Raw genomic sequence first — 20,322 nt, 5'->3', positions numbered from 1 at the left:
TTTATACAGATTATTTTGACTGAGTATGCTTACCAAGATGAAGTTCTAATGAGGAGGGAAGGTGGGATGATACCTTATTTCTTGGGCTAAATTAATCTTTTGATTAGTTTTCAAAGGCATAGCCACCTTCTTCAGTTCAGAAAAGTGCAATGATTAGGGGGAACACAATGAAGTTACTAAGGAGTACATTTAGAACAGACCAGAGAAAATTCCTTCACTCAAATAATAAAGCTATGGAATGCACTGCCAGAGAATGTGGTAAAAGTGTTAGTGTAGCAGGTTAAAAATATTTGGACAAGTTCCAGAAGAAAAGCCAATAAACCATTATTAAGGTGGATGTGGGGAAAATCCACTTCTTATTTCTGTGATAAGCAGCATGAAATCTGTTTTACAATTTTGAGACCTTGCCAGGTACTTTTGACCTGGATTGGCCACTGAGCTTGATCCACCTTTGTATTGTTTCTAAGACCTTTTCAGTTAATTTTTCAAAGCCATTCCCACAGGTAAAACAATGTTTTACTTGTAGAAATGGGGTATTGAAAATTGTCCATCTTATATGGAGTAAAATAATGATGCTTCCTAGCCAGTAGTATTGCGGGTCTATCACTAGGGATCCTGGTGGTCATTTTGTATTCCTATGCAGTCACAAGCAAGAGCAGAGAGATACCACTCTTGCCCAGGCTCATTGAACTACCAGTGAAGACCCCCTCGGTAGGGTCCGGATTGAGGGGAGGGTAAGGGAAGGTTACACATCTGGGAGGAGGTGGCACTTAGGCCATGTGGTAGAATTTAATCCCGAGATGAGGTATTAAGTGTTTGGGTGGGGGTGTTGGAAGGGGGGATTGGATGTCGGGGGGCAAACCTCCACTGATACTAGGTGTGCTAGCTACCCTTAAGGTTACGTTAAGTGTAGCTGCACTATGGACGATCATAACAATGCATGGTCCTATACCATGCGCTTGCTGTTCTCTGCTCCACCCCTGTCACAGCCACTTCACTGCCCTTACCTACGTTAAGCAGCTACTGCAGGATTTTTACCATGTGGTGAAACCTGCTCCAGCTGCTTAATGCAGCTTAGTAAAAGGACTCCATACTTTTGGTTGGAAAAAAGAGATGCAATAGTCTGTAGGTACAGTTTCCTTTGACAAATGTGCTTACTTTATTTTGAAAATGTGTGTGAAGTCAGCAAGTAAAACATACCCATAGATGTTGCAGCCATGCAGGCAGTATGACAATTAACTTTTTTTTGTTTGTCATACCAGTACCATATAGGCTAGAGATATGATGGTATGAAACAATGTTCTTTGTATAAACACTAATTTAAATGGTCTTTTTATTTTTATTTTATCATTTTTAGAGAAAACTTTACACATGTGATTGAAGAGAATCACAGTTATCTGAGCCGCATTAGCACTTTGATTCAAGAGGCTAAACAGGAGCAAAATAACAGTTTGATGGTAAGTCTAAGAAGATATTTGGAGAACACCATTTCCTTCCGTCTTTCCCTTTTGGAAATGTAAGATAGTTACAGGAGGGAGGATGTTGTGTTGATTCCAAAGATGAACTTATTGCTGAATAAGACGTGTATTGCTAGTAGGATAAACTCTATAATTAGGCCTTTCCTTTGATGGCTTGGTAGCTATCATAGACTCTGTCTTCCACCACAGAATTTGCTGCTATGCACAGAATTGTGGAAAACCTGTAATTGTGGTGCTGCTTCCTCCCATCTTATGTCTTACTGCTGCAGGTGACAAGCAATGTAGTTGTCATTCCTGAGCATCATCTACTACTGAGCTGTCACACACTTGCTCCCTATTTAATCACTGGAAACTCTTCTCCTCCTCCTCCTGTCTTCCCTTTAAGCTGCCACACGCACAATCTATCCCCAACATTCACCAGCCTCTTCCTTCTTGCCCTATCAAGATAGTACTGACATCTTTGCTTTCTTGCCTCTTCTTTTCCTTCTCTCCCACTGTGCTGCTGTTTTCAAATTGCACAGCTTCCCTTGCTGCTGGGCTGCTGCTCTTTCCCCAGCTTTTTTCACGGTCACTGCTGCTGGGCTTGTAGTTGTCCTCAGTTCCTTAGATTGGCGAAGGCAATGAGGTTTGATACGATCAAATTCTCATCACTGACTTGGAAACCTTCAAAGTCTTCATCTGTAGGTTCATTTTCATCAAACGTTGTTGATGGCCAAAGTTTGTGCCAATCATTTCTTAATGCTGATGTAGTTACATCTTTCCAATCATTAGCAAGTGCATAAATGGCATCCTTAAGACCAAACTCTTTGAGGAAGTCTTGGATTCTTATGCCTCTGTTCTCTGCATCAAACATAAAATTCCTTGGTCACAAGGCTGTAGTAAAGATTTCACATTGGAGGGGGTAAGTAAATGCCAAAAACCATTATTTTTCACAAGAAGTTCTTGAGGGGGTTGTGCGGAGCACTTGTCTAAAACCAATAAATATTTTTCTTCCAGTTCAACTTCTCTACAGTGAGCCTTGCTGGTGGTACAAAGTGGTTTTTGAACCAGTCAGTAAACATTTCTCTGGTTACCCATGCTCTCTTGTAGTTAGGCAGGTAGATGGCGTAAATCCTTGAAACATCTCAGATGCTGGCTTTTTCCAGTCACTGCCAAATTTGTGTGTGCCTGCAGCATTGGTACACACAAGAACAGTCACACTGTCCTTTGTGTCCTTGAAACATGATGGTGCTTGCTCATCAGCTGTTAATGTTTTTCTAGGGACACAGTGCCAGTAGAGAGCTGTTTCATCAGCACTGTAATTTGTTCAGGATTGAGATTTCCATCAGATATTATCTTGGCAAATTCATCAGTGTAACTTTCAGCTGGCTAATAATCAGCAAAACTTTTTCTCCACAGATTTTGAGATATTTAACAACTTGATGCTTCTTAAATTTCTGCAGCCAACCTTGGGAATATTCATTTACCTTCAATTTTCAGTTCTTCGTGGTATATTCTAGCTTGCTTCATGACCATCAAACCTGTCAATGGCATACATTCACTTCTTCACTCAATTCACATGGTTCAGATCTTCATTTTTTTGCTTGTTTTCCTGTTTTTCATTAATTTCTGGTCATCACTGTCACTGTAAAACTTCAACAGCTTATCTTTTAATCTTTAAGTTATATATGGTTGTAGTTCCTACACCATAATCTGTGGTTAGACTCTGCACAGATATACCATGATCAAATTTCTGCAATAGCTCTACTTTCTGTGCTATCGATAGTTATGGGCACTTCCTTTTCTGTTTCTTGCTGCCACCCCGAGGGGAATCTTCAGCATTCTTTACGTTTTTACAGTTCTTAACAAGCAGCATAGGTACATCTCACTTGAAGAATGCAAAGAAAAGGGTTCAGCATGTCACATCAGGGACATCTGGCGCTGAAACTTTCAGTTTTTGGAGCTTTTCGATTTTCAGAATTTCGGATAAAGGATTGTGTACCTGTACTTTGAAATTGATCCATTTATTTAAAAAAAAAAGTATATAAGTTACAATAAAACTTTTACTTATTGGAAAAGACAGTTGAAGAACTGAGATTTCCTTATGGTCTGGCATTGTTCTTTTAAAGATATTTTCAGGTGGTCTTGATTGATAAAATGTAGTAATCTCCCAAATTTGTTCTTTAAAAAAAAAAAAAAGCCTAGCTATGAAAGTACTAAAACAGAACAAGTTCCTAACATTAAAGCCTAGAGTATGAATTACTCTTTTGTTAACTAGCCCTCCCCAAAATCCAGGTATATCCTGTCAGGTGGGACGTGCATTGAGTCAGTCTGATAAAATTGAGGCATGAATGTGTTTTGTATCAAGAATTCATTCATACCTCAGTTATTTGAGATTGCATTAGTTCAGCATCAGATCTTAATTCACTAAATCCTGTCCAAAAGGAAATACTCGGATTATGGGTGTCATTTGGTTGGTGAAAAATGAGATCAGGGGAAGCACTTGCTCAAAGATAACAAATGCACAATACATTTGAGTGCAGCCAGATTATGCATAGTCATACATCCTAAGCAGTTTTTTTCCCAGAAACAAAATGGGAAACAAACATTTAGTATATATGCTCTGAGATGTCTTTGAAAGGTTGACAAAAGAAATAAATGCAAAGATACACAAAATCATGGAAATAGTGCATAGATGAGCGGAAGAGTATCCTAGTGGTTAGAGCACCAAACTGACAATCAGGAAAGCCCAGTTCAAATTCTTACGTTGCTCCTTGTGATCCTTGTAAGTCGCTTAAGCCTCCATTGCCTCAGTTACAAACTTAGAAGAGCAAGTTTAAGTGGCTGCATTCAGTTACGTGTACCTTGTGTGTGTGTGTGTGTAAGTGCTTTGATTGGCAGTTGTGCATGCAATTGCATTAAGCACTATTCTATAAGGGAGCACATAAGTGTGATAATCTGTAACTGCAAGGGGTTCAACTATATAAACAGGTGGGGCATACTATAAGTTTTGCTCAATGTATGGTACACTTAGGCTTGTCAGCCTAACAACAGCTATAAGTGAGCATGTCTAAATGTAGGCACATCAAGCCAACTTAAGCTACTATTTTGTAATGGAATTTTGGTGCCAAGATGCCATTATAGAATTGACACAACACACAGCATTGAGGTGCCAAATCATAGAATTGCCCCTTCAGATTGTAAACCCTCTGAGGATTGGGAAATACCTAGTGTACTTGAATGTAACTTACCTTGAGCTACTACTGAAGGTGTGAGCTAAATTCAAATAGCCAGAGCAACTGAAAGCAAAACGCTCATAACTATACAAGCAGTTTCTCCGAGGACAAGCAGGCTGCTTGTTCTCACGACTGGGTGACGTCCGCGGCAGCCCCCACCAACCGGAAGAAGCTTCGCGGGCGGTCCGCACGCAGGGCACACCCACCGCGCATGCGCGGCCGTCTTCCCGCCCGTGCGCGACCGTTCCCGCCAGTCTTTTCTTTTCCGCGCCTGGAGAGAGTCGTGCCGTCGCCGCTCTCTCTTCGCAGCCCCGGAAAGACCGTCGCGTTTACGCGATTTTGTTGATTTTTTCGTTTAGTTTGGGTTGCCGCGCGCTCCAGTTTTCTTTTTCCAAAAAAAAAAAAAGAGAGAGCACGCGCTCCTTTTCCCTCGTTTTCCAGCGAGGGCATCGCGTTGCGGCCTTGTGGCCGCGCGATCGATTTATTTTTTCGAGGTGTGATTTCCGCCACCATCGACGACTTTAACTTCGCCGACGCGATTTTTCCGTCGATGTCCTCGAAGGTCCCGAGTGGATTTAAAAAGTGTGGTCGGTGCGGCCGGCCGATCTCGCAGACCGACACCCACGCTTGGTGCCTCCAGTGCCTCGGGCCGGAGCACAATATCAAGTCGTGTTCTCTGTGTCTCGGTCTCCGGAAACGGACTCAGGTTGCGAGCAAGTTCTGCGGGACCGTCTTTTTGGAACTTGCGCCGGCCCCTCGACGTCGACCTCGACGGCATCGACGCCCGGTCCTTCGGTACCGGTATCGACGCCCGAGACATCGGCACCGATGGCATCGACCCAGGAGAACAGGTCCCGTCGGCCCGCCGGTCCTCCGGTGAGGGTAGGGGTGAGAGGCCGCGTGGGCAGTCGGCCCCGGTCACTCCCTCAGCCCGCGGCCCTCGGGACCGAACCCTGTCTGATCCGGTTCCTCGGGACCGAGGAGGATCGACCTCCTCCTCCTCCATACCGCCTGGCACCGGTGACGGGCACCGCAAGAAGACTAAGAAGCACCGTCACCGGTCGCCCTCGACACTCGGTACCGGGGAGAAGTCGACGCCGAAGCGTCCGCGTCGAGAGGACAGGTCCCCTTCGGTGGTGGAGGTACCGCCACGGCAGGGTCCCAGCACTTCGGTGCAGTCTCCTGGACCTCAGCAGCTTCCGGCACCGACGCCTCTACCGGCCCCCATGTCTTTCCCGACAGCGGGCCTGGACGAGTGCCTCCGAGCCATCCTTCCGGGGATCCTGGAAAGGCTGATGCGCCAGGCTGTGCCGGCGCCGGGGGTGCTTGCGCCCTCGGCGCCGATGACTGTGGCGCCGGCGAGCTCTAGCCCGGTGCCGAGGCTGTCAACGCCGGCGCCGGTCTCGACCGCCACGCAGGTGGAGTCCCCATCGACGTCGATGGAGGGAGCTTCGTCCCCACCGGCGCGGGAGTCCACCGCTCGACGACACCGAGGCCTTGGTGCCCTCGACGTCGAGCCGGGCCCGGTTCCGGACTCAGCTACATGAGCTCAGTCTGATACCGAGGAAGAGGCCTCGTGGGGGGAAGAGGAGGACCCCAGATATTCTCTCAGAGGAGTCTGCGGGTCTTCCCTCGGACCCCACGCCTTCACCAGAGAGAAAGCTCTTGCCCCCTGAGAGTCTCTCATTTGCCTCCTTTGTAAGGGACATGTCAATTTGCATTCCCTTCCCCGTGGTCTCCGTGGATGAGCCGAGGGCTGAGATGCTCGAGGTCCTCGACTATCCATCACCACCTAGAGAGTCCTCCTCGGTGCCGCTGCACAATGTCCTCAAAGAGACACTGCTTCGGAACTGGATGAGACCATTATCTAATCCCACCATTCCCAAGAAAGCAGAGTCCCAGTACAGAATCCACTCGGACCCAGAGTTAATGTGGCCCCAATTGCCCCATGACTCGGCGGTCGTGGATTCTGCTCTCAAGAGGGCAAGGAGTTCGAGGGATACCGCCTCGGCGCCCCCGGGGCGGGAGTCTCGCACTCTGGACTCGTTTGGGAGGAAGGCCTACCAATCCTCCATGCTCGTGACCCGCATCCAGTCATACCAGCTCTATACGAGCATCCACATGCGGAACAATGTGAAGCAACTGGCGGACCTGGTCGATAAGCTCCCGCCGGAGCAGTCCAGGCCTTATCAGGAGGTGGTCAGGCAGCTGAAGGCGTGTAGAAAGTTCCTGTCCAGGGGTATCTATGACACCTATGACGTGGCATCTCGTGCTGCGGCCCAAGGTATAGTGATGCGCAGGCTCTCATGGCTGCGTGCCTCTGACCTGGACAACCGCACCCAGCAGAGACTGGCCGACGTCCCTTGCCGGGGGGGATAACATTTTTGGTGAGAAGGTCGAGCAGCTGGTGGACCAACTGCATCAGCGGGAAACCGCCCTCGACAAGCTCTCCCACCGGGCGCCTTCAGCATCCACCTCAGCAGGTGGACGTTTTTCCCGGGCCCGGCAGGCTGCACCCTATTCTTTTGCAAAGCGTAGGTTCACCCAGCCGGCCCGAAGGCCTCGTCAGGCACAGGGACAGCCCCAGCGCGCTCGTTCTCGTCAACAGCGTGCGCCTAAGCAGCCCCCTGCGCCTCCTCAGCAAAAGCCAGGGACGGGCTTTTGACTGGATCCACGGGAACATAGCCGCCCTCAAAGTGTCCGTACCGGGCGATCTGCCGGTCGGAGGGAGGTTAAAATTTTTTCACCAAAGGTGGCCTCTCATAACCTCCGACCAGTGGGTTCTCCAAATAGTGCGGTGCGGATACGCCCTCAATTTGGCCTCCCTGCCACCAAATTGTCCTCCGGGAGCTCAATCATTCAGCTCCCATCACAAGCAGGTACTTGCAGAGGAACTCTCCGCCCTTCTCAGCGCCAATGCGGTCGAGCCCGTACCACCCGGGCAGGAAGGGCAGGGATTCTATTCCAGGTACTTCCTTGTGGAAAAGAAAACCGGGGGGATGCGTCCCATCCTAGACCTGAGAGGCCTGAACAAATTCCTGGTCAAAGAAAAGTTCAGGATGCTTTCCTTGGGCACCTTTCTGCCAATGATTCAGAAAAACGATTGGCTATGTTCCCTGGATTTAAAGGACGCATACACTCACATCCCGATACTGCCAGCTCACAGACAGTATCTCAGATTCCGCCTGGGCGCACGGCACTTTCAGTATTGTGTGCTGCCCTTTGGGCTCGCCTCTGCCCACGAGTGTTTACAAAGTGCCTCGTGGTGGTAGCGGCCTACCTACGCAAGCTGGGAGTGCACGTGTTCCCATATCTCGACGATTGGCTGGTCAAGAGCACCTCGGAGGCAGGAGCCCTCCGGTCGATGCAGTGCACTATTCAACTTCTGGAGCTGCTGGGGTTTGTGATAAATTACCCAAAGTCCCATCTCCAGCCAACTCAGTCTCTGGAATTCATTGGAGCTCTGCTGAATACCCAGACGGCTCAGGCCTTCCTTCCCGAGGCGAGGGCCAACAACCTCCTGGCCCTGGCTTCGCGGACCAGAGCGTCTCAGCAGGTCACAGCTCGGCAGATGTTGAGACTTCTGGGTCATATGGCCTCCACAGTTCATGTGACTCCCATGGCTCGTCTTCACATGAGATCTGCTCAATGGACCCTAGCTTCCCAGTGGTTCCAAGCCACCGGGAATCTAGAAGATGCCATCCGCCTCTCCACCAGTTGCCGCACTTCACTGCTCTGGTGGACCATTCGGACCAATTTGACCCTGGGACGTCCATTCCAAATTCCGCAGCCCACAAAAGTGCTGACGACGGATGCATCTCGCCTGGGGTGGGGAGCTCATGTCGATGGGCTTCACACCCAGGGTCTGTGGTCCCTCCAGGAAAAGGATCTGCAGATCAACCTCCTGGAGCTCCGAGCGATCTGGAACGCACTGAAGGCTTTCAGGGATCGGCTGTCCTGCCAAATTATCCAAATTCGGACAGACAATCAGGTTGCAATGTATTACACCAACAAGCAGGGGGGCACCGGATCTCGCCCCTTGTGTCAGGAAGCCGTGGGCATGTGGCGTTGGGCTTGCCAGTTCGGCATGCTCCTCCAAGCCACATACCTGGCAGGTGTAAACAACAGTCTGGCCGACAGGCTGAGCAGAGTCATGCAACCGCACGAGTGGTCGCTCCATTCCAGAGTGGTACGCAAGATCTTCCGAGAGTGGGGCACCCCCTCGGTGGACCTTTTCGCCTCTCAGACCAACCACAAGCTGCCTCGGTTCTGTTCCAGACTACAGGCACACGGCAGACTGGCGTCGGACGCCTTTCTCCTCCATTGGGGGACCGGCCTCCTGTATGCTTATCCTCCCATACCTTTGGTGGGAAGACCTTACTGAAGCTCAAGCAAGACCACGGCACCATGATTCTGATAGCGCCCTTTTGGCCCCGTCAGATCTGGTTCCCTCTTCTTCTGGAGTTGTCCTCAGAAGAAACGTGGAGATTGGAGTGTTTTCCGACTCTCATTTCGCAGAACGACGGAGCATTGCTGCACCCCAACCTTCAGTCCCTGGCTCTCACGGCCTGGATGTTGAGGGCGTAGACTTCACTGCGTTGGGTCTGTCTGAGGGTGTCTCCCGTGTCTTGCTTGCCTCTAGGAAGGATTCCACTAAAAAGAGTTACTTTTTCAAGTGGAGGAGGTTTGTCGTTTGGTGTGAGAGCAAGGCCCTAGAACCTCGTTCTTGCCCTGCACAGAACCTGCTTGAATACCTTCTGCACTTATCAGAGTCTGGCCTCAAGACCAACTCAGTAAGGAATCACCTTAGTGCGATTAGTGCTTACCATTATCGTGTGGAAGGTAAAGCCATCTCTGGAGAGCCTTTAGTCGTTCGATTCATGAGAGGCTTGCTTTTGTCAAAGCCCCCTATCAAGCCTCCTACAGTGTCATGGGATCTCAACGTCGTCCTCACCCAGCTGATGAAACCTCCTTTTGAGCCACTGAATACCTGCCATCTGAAGTACTTGACCTGGAAGGTCATTTTCTTGGTGGCAGTTACTTCAGCTCGTAGGGTCAGTGAGCTTCAAGCCCTGGTAGTTCATGCTCCATATACCAAATTTCATCACAACAGAGTAGTGCTCCGCACCCACCCAAAGTTCCTGCCGAAGGTGGTGTCGGAGTTCCATCTTAACCAGTCAATTGTCTTGCCAACATTCTTCCCCAGGCCGCATACCCACCCTGCTGAACGTCAGTTGCACACATTGGACTGCAAGAGAGCATTGGCCTTCTACTTGGAGCGGACACAGCCCCATAGACAGTCCGCCCAATTGTTTGTTTCTTTCGACCCTAACAGGCTAGGGGTCGCTGTCGGGAAACGCACCATCTCCAATTGGCTAGCAGATTGCATTTCCTTCACTTACGCCCAGGCTGGGCTGGCTCTTGAGGGTCATGTCACGGCTCATAGTGTTAGAGCCATGGCAGCGTCAGTGGCCCACTTGAAGTCAGCCACTATTGAAGAGATCTGCAAAGCTGCGACGTGGTCATCTGTCCACACATTCACATCACATTACTGCCTCCAGCAGGATACCCGACGCGACAGTTCGGGCAGTCGGTGCTGCAGAATCTGTTTGGGGTGTAAATCCAACTCCACCCTCCAGGACCCGAATTTATCCTGGTCAGGCTGCACTCTCAGTTAGTTGTTCTTCGTAGGTCAATTTCTGTTATACCCTCGCCGTTGCGAGGTTCAATTGACCTGGGTTCTTGTTTTGAGTGAGCCTGAGAGCTAGGGATACCCCAGTCGTGAGAACAAGCAGCCTGCTTGTCCTCGGAGAAAGTGAATGATACATACCTGTAGCAGGTGTTCTCCGAGGACAGCAGGCTGATTGTTCTCACCTACCCTCCCTCCTGCCCTTTGGAGTTGCGTTTTCTTCATTTTTGCTTGTCATTCAACTGGCGGGAACGGTCGCGCACGGGCGGGAAGACGGCCGCGCATGCGCGGTGGGCGTGCCCTGCGTGCGGGCCGCCCGCGAAGCTTCTTCCGGTTGGTGGGGGCTGCCGCGGACGTCACCCAGTCGTGAGAACAATCAGCCTGCTGTCCTCGGAGAACACCTGCTACAGGTATGTATCATTCACTATACCAAATGTAGGATTTGTAATAGAATCAAAATAAAGGGGAAAGAACAGTGAAATCTGGTAGTCAGAACATAAGAATAGCCATACTGGGTCAGACCAATAGTCCATGTAGCCCAGTATCTTGTTTCCAACAGTGGCCAATCCAGATCACAAGTACCTGGCAGAAACCCAAATTGTAGCAACGTTCAATGCTACCAATCCCAGGGCAAGCAGTGGCTTTCCCATGTCTGTCTCAACAACAGACTATGTACCTTTTATCCAGGAACTTGTCCAAACCTTTTTTTTAAACCCAGATACACTAACCACCGTTACTTCATCCTCCAGCAAAGAGTTCCATAGCTTAACTATTCATTGAGTGAAAAAATATTTCCACCTATTTGTTTTAAAAGTATTTCCATGTAATTTCATTGAGTGTCCCCCTAGTCTTTGTACTTTTTAAAAATCGATTCACTTCTCGTTCTTTTGTAGACCTCAATCATATCTTCCCTCTGCCGTCTCTTTTCCAAGCTGATAAGCAGTAACCTCTAGCCTTTCCTTATATGAGAGGAGTTCCAGCCCCTTTATCATTTGTCGCGCTATGAACCTTTTCTAATTCTGCTATATGTTTTTTTTTTAGTTAACGGCGATCAGAACCAAATGCAATACTCAAGATGAGGTTGCACTTTGGAGCGATACACACACTTGACAGAAGATTTCAGCATATTGTTTATTACGATACCTTGGATTATTCTTCCCAATATGCATCACTTTGCATTTATCCACATTAAATTTCATCTGCCATTTGGATGCCTAGTCTTCCACGTGTCTTGTAACAACAACCTTTAATAATTTTGTATCATCTGCAAATTAACAACCTTCAATAATTTTGTATCATCTGGAAATTTAATCACCTCACTCGTCATTCTGATTTCCAGATCATTTATAAATAAATAGCACCGATCCCAGCACAAATCCCTATTGCACTCTACTCTTCACCCTCCTTCATTGAGAGAAATGGCCATTTAATCCTACCCTCTGTTTCTGTCCAATAACCAATTCCTAATCCACAACAGAACATTGCCTCCTATCACATGACTCTCTAATTTTCTCAGGAGTCTTTCATGAGGAACTTTGTCAGAAGATTTCTGAAAATCTAGATACACTACATCAACCGGCTTACCTGTAGCCATATGTTTGTTCGTGCCTTAAAAGAATTAAGCAAATTGGTGAGGCAAGACTTCCCTTGGCTGAAACCATTCTGACTCTGCCCCATTAAAACATGTTTGTTTATGTGTTCCTTAATTTTATTCAGGCTTAGCAGTCTGTAATTTCCTGGATCACCCCTGGAACCCTTTATAAAAATAGGTGTCACATTGGCCACCCTCCAGTCTTTCCGGTACTATGGACGACTTTAATGGCAGGTTACAGTTTACTAACAACAGATCAGCAGTTTCATTTTTAAGTTCTTTTAGTACCCTTGGATGCATGCCATCCAGTCCAGGTGACAGGTGATTTACTACTCTTTAATTTGTCAATTTGGCTCAGTATGTGTTCAGGTTCACCGAAATTTTTCAGCTCCTCTGCATCATCACCCTTGAAAGCCATTTCTGGTACAGGTAGATCTCTTACATCTTACGTAGAGACTGAAGCAAAGAATTCATTCCGTTTCTTCGCTATTCCCTTGTCCTCCCTGAGCGCCCCTTTTGTTCCTTCATGATCTAACAGTCCCATGGATTCCCTTGCAGACTTTCTGCTTCTGATATACCTGAAAAAGTTGTTACTGTGAATTTTTCCCTCTGGCAAGTTTCTTTTCACATTCTTCTTTAGCCTTCTTTATCAATGCTTTGCATCTAACTTGCCAGTGCTTATGTTACTTCTTATGTTTTTCATTTGGGTCCTTTTTTACGTTCTTTGAAGGACATTCTTTTGGCTCTAATAACCTATTTCACTTCACCTTTTAACCATGCTGGCTGTCATTTGCTCTTCTTTCCACCTTTGTAAATATATGGAATATATCTGGTCTGGGCTTCCAAGATGGTATTTTTTTAATGTTCATTCCTGACTTAAAGTCCTAATCTTTGCAGCCGATCCGTTTAGCTTCTTTTTAACTGTTTTCCTCATTTTGTCATGTTCGCCCTTTCGAAAATTAAATGCTGCTTCAGTAGATTTCCTTTATGGCTTCATTGGAGAGAGACAAAAAATCCACTGGAAACCCACTGGCAAACAATAATTACAACCCAAAAACACAAGTGGGAAAAACATATTCATCGTGGCTGCCACTGCAAATATATCAGTTGCTGAAAAAATTGGGAAAAGACCTCAGATGCCTGTGCTTCATTGACGCTGAAATATCATACAGCTTTTATAGTGCAGTGCTGGCTTCAATCATAGGTCAAAAACCCAATAATGCAATTTTTAGTTATAATTATGCAGTGATGCAAAAAAACATTTTTCAATTCTTCCAAAGCATGAAAAAAGTGAAGAACAACTTATCTTATAAGCGATGATCTGTGGGAGTAGCGAAACGTCCCTAAGGGGACCCGTTTCACCAGATGGCTTCCTCAGGGGACTCTATGCTGCCATGCTGTTTAATATGTGGCTATTTGATATATATTTGCAGTGGCAGCCACGGTGAATGTGTTTTTCCCACTTTTTCCCCACTTGTGTTCATTGGAGAGAGACCACACAAAGTTGGAGGTGCACTTAATCCCCACGGAAAAACAGTCCAATGTAGAGCAGAGGAGGAGTAGGGAAAATAGGCTCTTTCCAACCAGTAAGGAAGATGTATGAATGGTAAAATTGTTGGGTAACATCAAAAATGATTCTACACAGCTGTGTTTCGGCGCCAAGGCAGCTTCCTCAGGAGTCTACAAAATTAAATATAAATGAAAAAATAAAAATACTAAACACACATAAAAGTAATCAAAAGCAAAAATTGTATAATAAACAATACAATATAAAAACATACCTAGACATGTATACAACATGATAAAACTACAAATGAATACAATGCATTTGTGTAGTTAAAAGAGAATATAACCTGTAAAATGAAACTTTTTATGTGGAACATTGCTAGTAAACCATCTCGATTACCATTCATAGGTCTCCCTTACTGATTGGAAAAGCCTATCTTCCCTACTCTTTCTTTGCTATTTATGGCTTCATTCCAGATAGTAGCTCAAACTTGATCATGTTATGATCACTGTTACCCAGTGGACCCAATACCTTTACCTCTCGTACTATGCCCTGCACACCACCAAGGACCAGAACTAAAATGGCTCCCCCTCTTGTCGGTTCCTAGACCAGTTGCTCCAAGAAGCAATCATTTTTAGTATTTAGGAATTTTATCTCCCTGGTGCTCCCTGATGTAACATTTATTCAGTTAATATTGGGTTACAGTAATTGAAGTCATCATACTGTTGCCCAGTTTGCCAGCTTTCCTAATTTCTGTAAACATTTCTTCATCTGTTCATTTTGTCCTGGCGGACAGTAGTACAGCCCTACAAGAAGACTGAATGAGGCCCTTCTGTGCCTTCTAGAGGCTATCTGTTAATGTTGTAGTCTGTGGCAGAAAATTCAAGTTTTAAAACTATAGAGAAAAGGGTTAAAACTCTAAACTGGGTTTTCCTGTGACGATCAGTTCTGCTCTATACTGATGCTGTGGTAAACTATAGAATAGTCCCTTAACTGCTAGCCTAAACAAACAAACAAACAAAAAGATATAGAAACATGGCAGAAAGACCATACAGCCCATTCAGTCTGTCCATCTATGCCAACAGTTGAATTTCCCGTTCTCCTTAGTGTTAGCAGAACTGTATATTGGATCTTTTTCTACAGAATTTTGCAGATTATATTGTGAGCGCAAATACACTCTTATTGGGGTGTTATGGGTGTACCTGACACTTAGTGTAAATTATTGCAAAATGGGTCCCAACCAGATTAGCATGGGTTAGGGAAGTGTTAAAAGTAAATGTTTCATTCCTTTTCCTTAGATCCAAGCTCACTGTGCCAATATAATAAAAGAAACTAACTCCACACCCAAATATTATAGGATCTTATTTACAGTTGCAGCAATTGACAGAATAAAACAGGAATAATGACAAAGACAATCCTATTATAGAGAGCTTGGAGTAAAGGTATTTAAATCCCATGCTATACTCTTAAGTAAAGAGTCACTCTAACCCCAGAGCACTATGAAAGGAGACATGGCACATGTACAACCTGATGGAGTCCTTCAGATGTTGGTCTGTTCCAACACAGATCTTGACACAAGCCCCCTAACCTTGGCAAGAGCTGCCTTTTATGGAGAAATCAGGAGCTTTATCTCTCTCACTAACGTTTGTTCTCCTTGATGAACATAAACGAGTAGCTCCAAGTGTCTGGCATTGATGTCTGTTTCAGATAACTTGCATCAGTGCTGGTAACAGCTTGCTTGTCCTGGAACACCGTAACCTTATCTGGTGCCAAGTCCAGTAAACAAGGGTTGTTCTTCTGTGAGACTGGATTTCTCCATAATGTCTTAGTCTTTTAGAGAGAGAGTGTCTGAATGAGGAGTGGAGGAGTGGCCTAGTGGTTAGGGTGGTGGACTCAGTTCCTGGGGAACTGAGGAACTGAGTTCGATTCCCGGCACAGGCAGCTCCTTGTGACTCTGGGCAAGTCACTTAACCCTCCATTGCCTGCCGCATTGAGCCTGCCATGAGTGGGAAAGCGCAGGGTACAAATGTAACAAAAAAAAAAAATTGCACATCATAATCAGGTTCTGAATAGTGCCATAGACGTAGGACCATGTAGGTCCATATAGCCTCATGGATGGCTGTGCATAGTGCTACAGTAGTGCTTCAGTAGCTTTGGAGGGAAGTTCCTTAACACAAGTACTTACATTTACATGCCCGTTACACGTGTACATGTTTAGTATAATTGTATTTATGCAATATTTGCACACACATGTGAGTAATTGTCAACATTATGCTGTTCTGTAAATACCCGCTTGGTTATTTGTGTAATAAGGGACCGACTTTAGAGAGGAGAGAAGGCAGAGTTGACAGTTATTCATTTAGCTGTGATATTCAGCTATGGACCTGCCAAATGGCAAGTCCTTAAAATGAAGTCCACTGGCACAGTCACTGCATAAGGCAGTATGGCTTAGATGGATAGTGCCATTGAATATGCACATTTTAAACAGTTGCCGCTCAACCTGAAAAATCAGGCTTATGGAGAAGAAATTCTTTCCTTCAGCTGCAAGCTTGGCCACTCCCCCCTTCCCCCTATAAAATGTTATATTTAAAAATATTTATTTTACAAACTCTTTGTATCTCAGGTTTTGTTGTCATGGACTCAGTTTATGTCATCTGTGCACTGTTGATATACTTTTGTTTCTTTGCCTTTATTTTGTCTAACTTACATGATGTTATGTATGATTTTGTTTTAACTCAGACTTATTGTGCATCCCTTAGACCTTTTTTTTTCTTTTTTCAAATTGTTGATGGTATAATGTCTGACCCTGTTTTGTAATGCTGAGATTCTGATGTGCAGTTGCAAATCTGGATTTTTTTGGTAAAATAGACTAAAAATATTTCAGAAAATAAAATTGTTGATTTTTTTTTATCTATTGTTTTTCCAGAGTCTCGATTGGAACTGGTTGAAATAATGTTATCCAGTGAACTGAAAAGTAAAAAGTTGATGCAACAAAAATCCACTAACCATACCCAGAGTTCCCTTTACTACAGAGATGGCATGGAGTCAGATGGCAATATTACAGACACTATATGGATTAATGTTTACGTCGTCTAATGAGAAATCTAGCTGAATTTTGTCAGTGGTGGTTGTACTATTTTATGGTACATACCTTTTATATTCTTTTCTCTTGTTCTCATTCATAAATAAAAACCGAGCCAAAGCTTGGGAACAGTACATATATATTGCAACTCAAAAATATTCGTATGTTACAAAATCACTTGGCATTACTAATGTGATCACTTTAACTTGACAAGTTTGACTTACTCCAATATGTCATTGTTACAAAACAAGCCAAGCTTTATTGAAAGGGACACGTCATCTGCGCTCCCAGTTTTTACTTTTCATTTTTAGCAATTCTTGATGTTTCAGTAACTTGCAGTAAGTTCAGTAAGATGGTATGCTAAGGTAAACTGGATTAGTGGGGGAAAAAAAAAGCCCTCACAGATTAAAATGCTTGATGAGGATTTCATTGTTGACTTACAGAGACTTGATCTTGGTTCCAGGTATCGTCTCTGAAGAAGTAGGAAACTTAGAGGGTGTGCCACTGCACTGTGGGCTAAATTTCAGGCTCAGATAAAACTTTAAAAAGTTGCAAAAATATGAGGTTTTTGTTTGTAATGAAATTTTGTATGTGTCATCTAAGATTTGCATAAATACCTTAATTTCTATTGCTAGGCCAAAAAGAGTAGAAAAAAATTCACAAAGGTGCCATAAATCATTTAGCTTGTGCAATTTCGGTACCACAAGTTTGGCTCAAAGCATAAGCTTGATAAGCAATGTCTGTGTGCAAGTGGCTTAATCCTTAAGTTCTGTTCTTAAGTTAGGTGTATCTTTGACAGTATCCCCAATTGTGATTCATGCAGGAACATTGCTTTGAAAAACTTCTTCAGCTCACTTTATAGTTAGAGTAAAAACCCATGACTGGAACTTACCAAAATATTGTGAATTGTTGAAATACGTTTGGTGTTCAGATATGAAGTGCCCTTAACTTGAGAAAAATTTGTTTAGCCCATAAAAATATATAAAATTTCATCTGTAAAATGTGTCATACACTGTCAGAAGAACATATATACCATGCAGTGTTGAACTTAAATTTAGTAGGTAGGGAATTGCTTGTAGTTAATATTGTAATTGGCCTAAAGGAATTAGTATGGCACTCAGAATTTATTTTTTTTTTGGGGGGGGGGGGGGCACAAACCAACCCACCTTACTTTTGTTACCTGTGTAAAGGCATTTTTACATTCAGTTACAATATTGAATAAGAGCACATTCCTAATGTGGATGTCTCAAAAGTTTTATGGAACAGTTTCTTAGTAATAAGACTAACTTGATGTTGAATGAAAAATTTTATATTTTTTCAAAAGGATCATCAAAATATTTCACAAATATATTTTTACAAGATATAATCACTTACATAAAATGATATGTCGCCAAACCGTGGGTCTTTCCTGGGTTAGAGATAGAAATTACTCATAGAGCACTACATAGCTGTCCGTGGCTAGCAGTATCTAAAGTAATGGCATGTTCAATAAGTGCCCTAAATAACTTGTGAGAATCTGTACTGGTGACATATTTTCCTGCAGTTTATTTTACACAATTAAACTGACATGCACTTACTTTGCATATTTATCCTTTGGTTGTAGAGGGAAAGGTATTAAATATCATAGTCAAGACGTCAGATGACACAACTTTGTCATATTTGGGGTAGCTTATGCTTACACTAACTTGTTAAAGGATTTGACCAGAACTGAGATACCATCACTTTCCCATCCTTACCTCTCTGGATTTCCTTTTCCTTTTTATTAAATTAACTTAGTTTAGGTGGTGATTGTTTTTTCCTTTGGCCTGGCATTTTCCTGCTGCTTCTCTGGGCTTCTCACTCTGAGCTTCTACAGTTGCTACAGTTCCATGAGCCTTTATTTGTAGCTGCCTAGAGTTTTATCCTTTTATGAATTCTTTCCCCTCTTTCTTCTAACATAACCATGGCAGCAACTCTATCAACTCTGAGTCGCAGGCTATAGCACCCTTTATATGCATGCACAAAATCTGCCCACTATGTGCCACCATTTTCCAACGACTGAGTGTTGTTTCTCCAGCATATTCCCAAGCCGAGCCAACTGAGTCAGAGGACAGTCTGTTATAAATCAAACTAATTTCCCACATGCCGCCACACAGCTCTCCAGTTGAGCCAGAGGAGGAGTGGCCTAGTGGTTAGGGTGGTGGACTTTGGTCCTGGGGAACTGAGGAACTGAGTTCGATTCCCACTTCAGGCACAGGCAGCTCCTTGTGACTCTGGGCAAGTCACTTAACCCTCTGTTGCCCCATGTAAGCCGCATTGAGCCTGCCATGAGTGGGAAAGCGCGGGGTACAAATGTAACAAAAATAAAATAAAGTAGGTTCATAATTAAATTGATTTTAAGACCTGCCTTTTTAAAAATATATTATTCCATTTTTTTTTTTGGCTTATGAAAATATAAGCATATAGAAAATCAAGCCAAATGCCAAAACAGTAGTTGCACTTTTTGAATAACCTCACAGTAATATAGTGACAGCAGACAATATAAAAGCACAATACTTCAGTAAATATGGAATTGGTATTGTATGCTATCAGTAGAGATTGTTGTTGCTGTAACATATAGGCTGTACATTTGGGTGAATCTCTTCCTAAAGGTGGTCAATAAATCTCAATACCTAAATAAATAGGTTGCTACCTCAGCCCATTCTCCCCAAAATTCAGTCCCTTTGACAAACTAATTTCATCTGTCTCTCTTCCCAATCCTCTGAATCTCCTTGCTCCATCCTCTGTCCAGTTCTTATCTGCTCTTTCAGTCCTCTTTACCAGCAGCGTTCATCATTCTCTCTATAGCTCGGCTTCCCCGTGAACCACATTTTTACAATAGTGTAAGGAAGCTGCTGGGGCCAGTAGCAACACTAGATTAGTGGAGACTGATTTATATGTGCTTATAGGCTGTGCTATCCTCTGGAAGCCAGAAGGCAGTAGACCTCATTCCCGTTCTGCTTCTAGGCCCAGTGCTGAACCAGTAGGTTATGTGCACTTACGAAAAAGGAGAGGGCCATCTAGGTAGGATTGGAAGGAGATAGTCATGGGAAGAAGAGCAGCAGAGATTGTAAGCTCTTTGAGCAGGGACTGTCTTTCTTCTATGTTTGTGCAGCGCTGCGTATGCCTTGCAGCGCTATAGAAATGCTAAATAGTAGTAGTAGTAGCAGAGTTGAGTGACTTGGTTAACGTACTACTAGGGAAGTTGGTTCAAAGTTCTTGCTGGCTGCCAGCCTCCCTTACTTAAAACTGGTCAGCCAGCCAAATAATACTAGCTGTTTGCCATTTCTGTTTACATCAAACTTTGGAAGTATATGGCATTATCATAAAGATGATTAAGGACATGGAAAGAACTTCTTTTAACAGGTCCCATAAAGCAACCCGGCCCCTAGAAGTGTCACACTTGCAGTATGGATACAACTCCAGTGTATATTTCTCATCTACTTGTTTAGAAAGGTTTGAATGGTGGCATTGTTCTTATGCTCCACTATTTGACATGCTTGGTTGTACTTATAGCACTGTTGCATATATGCCAAGTGTCTATAATTTGTGGGGAAGCTCTGTGAGAACAAGCTGTGGAATGAGGGGGCATAGATGAAAGTGAAAGGGGCAAGACTCAGAAGGAATGTGAGAAATACTACTTTATAGAAAGGGTGGGGAATTTGTGGAATGGCCTCCTGGTGTAGATGAAAACTGTAACTGAATTCAAGAAAGCTCAGGACAGGTTCATCGGACCTCTGAG

General features: G+C 44.5%; 1 protein-coding gene across 1 annotated transcript in view; it reads left to right on the top strand.

The window, feature by feature from the left end:
- CHUK (component of inhibitor of nuclear factor kappa B kinase complex) overlaps nt 1–18,770 on the top strand; it is a 169,713-nt gene extending 150,943 nt beyond the window's left edge. Inside the window, 2 exon segments of the mRNA XM_030203200.1 lie at nt 1,358–1,457; nt 16,407–18,770. Of these exon segments, the coding sequence (XP_030059060.1) occupies nt 1,358–1,457; nt 16,407–16,433 (127 nt within the window). The 3' untranslated portion in view covers nt 16,434–18,770.
- The last annotated feature ends 1,552 nt before the right edge of the window (nt 18,771–20,322 follow it).

This window comes from Microcaecilia unicolor, chromosome 5, assembly GCF_901765095.1.
Source record: "Microcaecilia unicolor chromosome 5, aMicUni1.1, whole genome shotgun sequence".
In the NCBI taxonomy this organism is placed as follows: domain Eukaryota; kingdom Metazoa; phylum Chordata; class Amphibia; order Gymnophiona; family Siphonopidae; genus Microcaecilia; species Microcaecilia unicolor.
Note: the sequence above shows the minus strand (reverse complement) of the source record. Positions and strands in the feature narration are given on the sequence as shown.